Source organism: Juglans microcarpa x Juglans regia, chromosome 1D (genome assembly GCF_004785595.1).
Source record: "Juglans microcarpa x Juglans regia isolate MS1-56 chromosome 1D, Jm3101_v1.0, whole genome shotgun sequence".
Taxonomy (NCBI): Eukaryota; Viridiplantae; Streptophyta; class Magnoliopsida; order Fagales; family Juglandaceae; genus Juglans; species Juglans microcarpa x Juglans regia.
Window position 1 is genome coordinate 25,909,261 of NC_054594.1, and position 7,444 is coordinate 25,916,704.

The window sequence follows — 7,444 nt, forward strand, 5'->3', positions numbered from 1 at the left end:
AAAAAATCTTATAGATTTATTATAGTTCAAAATTTTACATTTATCTATTTGACTAATCTAATATAACTTTATTTTGATGAAATTTATTAAATTTTATATTTGATTAGATTTTTGATAAAGCCAGTATCAATATTTTTAGAGGAGATTCAGGGTGTGTGTGGATGTTGAAGTGAGTTGAGTTGAGTTGAGTTGTGATGATAAAATATTATTAAAATATTATTTTTTAATATTATTATTATTTTGAAATTTGAAAAAGTTGAATTATTTATTATATTTTATATTAAAATTTAAAAAAATTATAATGATAAATTAAAATGAGTTAAGATAAGTTTAGTAACCAAACGAAGCCTCACTCAAATTCTCAGAAGGGTTATGCGACATACACCTCTGTATCAAAGGGGGTGTTCACTAGACTTGTGGCAGGAAACACCGCATTAAATGCGTGGACATGAACGCTCGAGAGATTGAGCCAGGTACAGGTTGGAATGGCCTCGGGATATGGAAGGGTTACCACATTAAATATAGCAATATGACCCTTCCCTCTAAAGACGATTATCAGCAGAACTATTAGCCTACAGCAGACAGGGCTCGACCCTAGCAATGTGAGGGATACAAAAAAAGTGAGCAGGAAAGGGTTCAAAGTGCTCGAACAGGAATACTACTCTCTTATCATTTATTTACTATTCAGTTTATATTTTATTTTTTTAATTATTTTTTTTACTTGATGGTTAAAAAAATAACTATTAATAAAATTATATATATTTTTAAATTTTTCTTAATAATTAAGAATGTTAAAAAGATATTTAAAAAAATAAAAAATAAAAAAAATTTAAAATATATTATAAATAGGAAATGAATAACAATAGAGTAATAATTATATCTCTACTCCCAAGGCAAGGGGACATCTTTATTGGTCATTTTAACTTTCCTCTTAAGAACTTGTATGTTAGCTGCTCCCATCATATATATAGCATCGGAGGTATCTCCCATGTGGAGAGGCTGAATAAGCTTTCTTGACTTTAGGTGTAGGTAAGGGGACAGAGCGGAGGGGATGGGATGCGAAACATATACTTAACAATAACCCTTTTTTTTTTTTTTTTTTAATTAAAAAGAAGGTAAGGATGGTCACGAAGGACCTTGCCAAAACAAGCCACTCCATAAAAGTGGGTGAGGAGGGGTCTCCCCTCGCATCATATGGGTCGACAATACATGATTGTGAAAGCCATCTCGTGGTAATTCACGTCAAGCCACCTGAAATTTGATGAATTCGATGGGTGGGGCTGCGATGCACTCCATAATAATTATGGTGGAAAGTCTACGTGGTAGTTAATTATCGGCGGGCTGTTAAGTGGGTAAAATTGAATTAACCAGTTTTAAAGTATTCTCAACTTCAAACATGTCATTATTTAGAATGGATATACATTAAGAAAAATGATACACATTAAATTTTTTCATAACTTTATTTTAAATGACTAAACGGGTGATAGTTTTATAAAATAATTCATAAAAGTAATATCGTTTTACAAAATCATTTATAATTTCAAATATGATTATATAAAAAATTATACGTATATCATAGTCATACGTAAATAAAACTTATTTATCTGATTTCCTTTATTTTATACGATTTATTTGTTTTTATTAAAAATAGTGTTAAGTACCCTAATTGTTATGACTTGATCTACTCGTCAACTAGAAGGGTTAGGTGGTGAACAGTGAGGGCAGTTAACTAAGGCCACCGAACAGTCGTAGTTAGAAGTAGGCCCCTCCAAACAAAAAGGAAAAAAAATCAATTATCGTTTAGATTTAAAGATGAGTTGAAATAAATTGAGATGGATTGTGAATAGTAATAAAATTTGTGAGTTAAAATTAATGAATAGTAATAAATAATAATAAGATGAGTTGAGATGAGTTGCAAATACAAATTAAAAAATTGTAACTTGAAGCTATTTAATTAAGGTCTTAATTGTGATGATTTAAAACAGGGCCAGTGCTACAAGGACCGATAATCAACCGAGAAATTCAACCATAAGTGTAAATGTATTTTTTATTTTTTAATCATTTTTATATATTTTTAAACATTTTTAAAAAATAGAAAAAAATATCAATTCATTAATATTCACATTCTTAACTATTAAGTAAAAAAAAAATAAAAAAAATTAATCGGCCACTTTTGTCTATCACTTTTATAAGTTCAACTAGTATTTTTCTAAAAATAAAAACGACTACCAATTAAACTATAATATATATAATTATAATTTGGGAAATGAAAGAGATATAGACCAAATTAAATTCGAGTACAAAATATGCTCACGAGGATAATGATAATAATAACGATGATGACGGCTTTAAGACACAGAGGCACGCATTGGGGGGTTAGGATTCGCCTCCGACTCGACCCCTCATGTTTTTAGAAAATGATGCGTAGATTATAGAGTTATTTATAACTTTGCGTACACTTCTTCTTGAGTATAAAATCAAGAAACTTTAGAAATCAAAATTAGTTTTAGTTTTTTTAATCTCATGTATAATGTTTTAGTAGAAGATTCAAATCACATCACTTATACGTCAAAAAGATTAGTCAATAATATAATTAGAGGCTTATTAAAACCTTATAAAGAACAATAACTTTTCATTCTCAAGCAATATGAAATTTCATACACCACTTATCATATTCTTATCATATGAGGTATTATTATCTCCATCTTTAAAATCTCGACATCCTCTTCGGACCAATCTATTGTAGGTGGCATGGTTCAAGTTACACATTTCTGATTGAGACGGACTCTGATACCATTTGTAATGTCACAATAGAAGACCCAAACAATATAACGTATATTTTAAAAAACCTAGTCGATGATACAATTGGAAATTTATAAAGAATAAGAAATTATCATTTTTAAATAATGTAGAATTTCATACACCATCATATGAGGTATCATGTCATGAGTGGCATGTTATATAAAGAACTTGCTAAGCAGTCTCGGAATATAATATAATGTGGTGTTCGTGTTATATGTCATTAAAATTACTTATAAATAAATATTAAATTTTAATAATATATCATTTCAAAACGAAATGAGAATACGATATACTTCGACACCATATAATTATTATATCTTAATATAATGAGTAAAAAGAGACAATTAGAACACAACTTTTATATGAGCATCATTTAAAATATTCATTAAAATTAAATAAAACTCAAATAATTTTATTAAAATTAATGTTTTTAATGTCTAGGTATCACTTTTAAGTGTGGACATGCCACCCCTAGATATTAATGTTGACCAGAGAGATTTGGGGACGAGGACAAGGCATCCGTCATCATGACAAGAGCATGAGATCATCAGTGTCATCAGCCCCAAAGGACGGAAACTGGTCCCCACCCAAGGTTTTCCTCACGCTTCCAACTTCCTCGTGTCGGAGCCCAAGGGCCAAGCCCACCTCCTCCCTCATCTGCTCCCTCTCTCGCTAGCTTAATCACTCCTCTTCCGAATCCGATATAAATACAGGAACCAAGATCTAGTTTTTGAAAGGCATACCATACACTCTAAACACTCGCGCAGAGACGCTAAAGGAGAGCTATAATCCACAGGCTACTTGCTGTTCAATACAAAGCCAACAACAACCAGAGCCAACCATCCGAAAAAATATTATGTCTGAATCAAGTCAAACTCCTCCTTTTGACAGACCCAGATCGGTGGTCAAGATGTTCTTGGCCAGACATCAACAAGAAGGTGCTGGTGCTGTTGTCAGGAGATGTATTGGACGGTATTCTTGCATTTCTTTAGCCTTTTCATTTAAAAAAAAAAAAAAAAAAAAAGGTACCAATTAGTTTTAATCAGTTTTGATTCATTGGGTTCCTGAGTTTTGGCCTCTTGTTATTCATTCTTTCGTGTAAATATTCAAGTATGGTTGCTGGTTAGTGGTTATTCTGCTCTTTAGATTTTATCTAGAATCTCGTATTGATTCTTTTGTGGGGGCATTTGGTTCTCAGGAACGAATTGAAGTTTTTGGATCCCTTTCTGATGTTGGATCATTTTTCAGGTACATTTGTTTCCAATCCGATGTTTTTCAAGTGTAGCTTTCCCTCTGTTTGATGCATTAATTATTAACAATATGGGCTAGCTGTTTGATCTTGCAGTTACTCCTCCTGCGGGATTTCCTGATCATCCACACCGAGGTGCTGCATTCATCCCAATTAATTTCATTGTTGTTTATGAAAGCACAAGTATTCATGAATCATGACTGTTTCTGGTTTTGTAATCTAATCTCATACGAATTCTCTTTTTTAAAGGTTTCGAGACAGTTACATACATGTTGCAGGTATACCTTTTCTCAGAGCTATTTAATAAGTTCTATCATTCACCATGTTTGGGTTTTCGGATTCTCCTCTGTAGTTTCTCCATAACCCACACTCGATCCACCCCCTGAAATATTTTTGTAACTATTTTTCCTAGGAAAAATAATAATAATGTTTGGTGCTTTGGATTCTAGGGAGCCATTACTCATCAAGATTTTGCAGGGCGTAAGGGTACAATTGGAACTGGTGATGTGCAGGTAAAGCATCGCAGTTGCAATTTGTTGTTATATTTCGAAAAATTAGAAAAGAAGTTATGGCCGAGCTTTATCTTGTGGCACTGTTTTTACTTGTTTCACATGATTTTTGTGCAGTGGATGACAGCAGGTAGAGGAATTGTCCACTCTGAAATGCCTGCAGGTGAAGAAGTTTCAAATGGTTTACAGCTTTGGATCAATTTATCTTCCAGAGACAAAATGTAAGAACTCTCTTTTCCGCTAACAATGACATTATTTTACTTAAAATTTTAATACCCATGACTCAATTCCTGCAAAGCTTGCTTATTTCTGAATTAAGGATTTTCATCCCTCCATCCTGAAGCAGTCTGAATTATTATTTTATTATTTAAAAGGGCTATCTCTTGCATACATATTGATTGACTGAATTAAAATATTGATTTCAGGATTGAGCCGAGTTATCAAGAACTTTTAAGTGACGAGATAGTAAGGGCAGAGGAAGATGGGGTTGAGGTCCGAGTTATAGCAGGAGAATCCATGGGAGTTCGATCTTCAGTTCACACCCGAACTCCAACAATTTTTCTGGATTTCACTCTAAAACCCAGAGCTCAAGTGCATCAGAGTATCCCAGCATCATGGAATTCCTTTGTGTACATAATTGAAGGGGAAGGGGTGTTTGGCTCCTCAAACTCATCACCTGTGGCAGCTCACCATGTCTTGGTTCTTGGTCCCGGAGACGGTCTAAGCGCCTGGAATCGGTCTTCAAATAGTTTGAGGTTTGTGCTGATTGGAGGGCAGCCTCTTGATGAACCAGTGGCTCAGTACGGGCCTTTTGTGATGAACACACAAGCTGAAATCAACAAGACAATTGAGGACTACCAGTATTGCAAAAATGGTTTTGAACTGGCCAGGAGCTGGAGATCTCAATGAATCAAAAACCTCTGATCTGAAGATCAAAGCACTCCATCGCATATCAAATATTTAGAAAATAAACGAATAAAATAAAATAAAAAGGGGCACCATCTCCATCTCTATTCAATCATCAATCAACAAGGAAAAAGAAGGATGGCCCATCTCTATCTCCATTCAATCAATGAAGAAGGAAAATGAAGGATGGTGCACTCATTGGAGGTAGAGCTTCTAGAACATCTGCAGTGCAGCTTGAGCAAACATGGGCGTCACTTAAAAGTCTAAGATGGGTCTGTCTCGATCAGCTTATCCCTGTTAAATCTCCTTTTCAGCAACAGTTCTCGTTGTTTTTTGTTTTTAATCTTCAGTGGTAGTTGATGGTTTGAAATTTGGTATCACTTTCTTTCTCGTGGGATTGTTCCTGATTACGTCTTTCCAGAAAATGGTGGTGAGGTTAGCTTTTTTTTTTGAGTTAGGGATGGGTTCGCCATCATCTCAACGCCCACAGATCATACTCTGCACATCATTTACCAGAGTTTGTGTGTGTGTGTGTGTTTCTGTTTAGTAAGTTGTAACAAATGATTTCGTGGAGTAAGAGGATCTTAGGTTGATGCCTCCTTGGTCAACTCAATGGGTGTGATTGGTTGTTTAGTTTAATGCATCGGACTGAAACCTACCTACCACTCCGACTTCAACTGTCTGGTCTGGGTAGTCGCTCCGTTTGGATACACAGATAAAATACAAACCATCTTATCTAAGTTGTGTGACTTGTTTTATTTGTGTATCCAAACGTTTAAAACCATATTTTTAACTTATCTTGCATTATCTCTACACTGTATATATTTTATCTAGACAATTCGAAAACCCACTTTTGACACCCATCTCATCTCCTTCTGGCCTACCCTTCCCCTCCTGAAATGAGACAATTATTGCCATTATATTGCATATATATCTTATCTTGTCTTCATATAAGATCCATTTTAACATATAAAATTAGTTATATTAGGTAAAAATCTTCAATAGATAAATTTTATATAATTATTTTGTAAAAATAGGATTTTATTAATCAAGAATAATTTTTTTTATACTTTTTTAAGTAGTCTACTTTTTTATAAGGACTTAAATAAAATTTATTTATTTAATTCTTATACAAATCATTTTCCAGTTTAAAATATTTATAACTATTACTTGGTAATTATAAAATGATTTTCTATTATAAAATTGAGGTTTATCCTTTTATCAAATTTCAAAAAGTAAAAATTAATTTATTTTATCTCATTATTCAAACACATTTTTTAACAAATTATTTATCTAATTTAACTCAAAAATTTTATTACTATTTAAAATATCTCATTTCATTTTAACTGCATAACCAAACGAGACCTAATTCTAGAGAGACATCATATGATGTATATAATATTTAAAAAAATTTTATTCATCGTTCTCATATCACATATTATGCATAATTTTTTTAATTTTTAATATTTTTCTCTTATCAAATATGTAGTGTATGGATGATGAGTATAATTCAATTAGTGTAAAAAGAATAAAATAAATAAATAAAAATAAATACGTTGTGTGATATATAGGAATAATAAGTAACAAAACTCAAATATTTAATGTTGTCCTTACTTTGAAATTATATGAAAGTTTATTTACCAAAAAAAATTAATATTGTCCCTTTTATCTTTTATGAAAGTGATATATATATAAAATTAAATTCATAAATTGATATTATATTATGTAATTAGTTAAATTTGATTTACAATAAAAACTCTATAATATGATGAATCATATCAAGTTATATCAGTTTATGATATTACTTTGTATAATTATTTTGTGATTAAAATATTTTTCTAAGATTTTCAGATTGTATAGATGTTCGAAATTATTTAATACAATCAATTAAATAACGAAAAATAATATTTACAATCTTAAAGTATGTAAATTCAGCGTATTCTTTTTAAAAATAATGAATAAATCTAGGATTCATTTA

At 31.6% G+C, this 7,444-nt stretch overlaps 1 protein-coding gene across 1 annotated transcript; it reads left to right on the forward strand.

Annotated features, from left to right (window-relative positions):
* Positions 1-3,520: 3,520 nt before the first annotated feature.
* LOC121254438 (pirin-like protein) lies at positions 3,521-5,846 on the forward strand. The gene is made up of 7 exons (XM_041154491.1): positions 3,521-3,774; positions 4,001-4,050; positions 4,148-4,186; positions 4,301-4,329; positions 4,501-4,563; positions 4,678-4,781; positions 4,986-5,846. The coding sequence occupies exons 1-7, from the start codon at positions 3,659-3,661 to the stop codon at positions 5,467-5,469; spliced, it is 885 nt and encodes a 294-aa protein (XP_041010425.1). The 5' UTR covers positions 3,521-3,658; the 3' UTR covers positions 5,470-5,846.
* Positions 5,847-7,444: the final 1,598 nt, after the last annotated feature.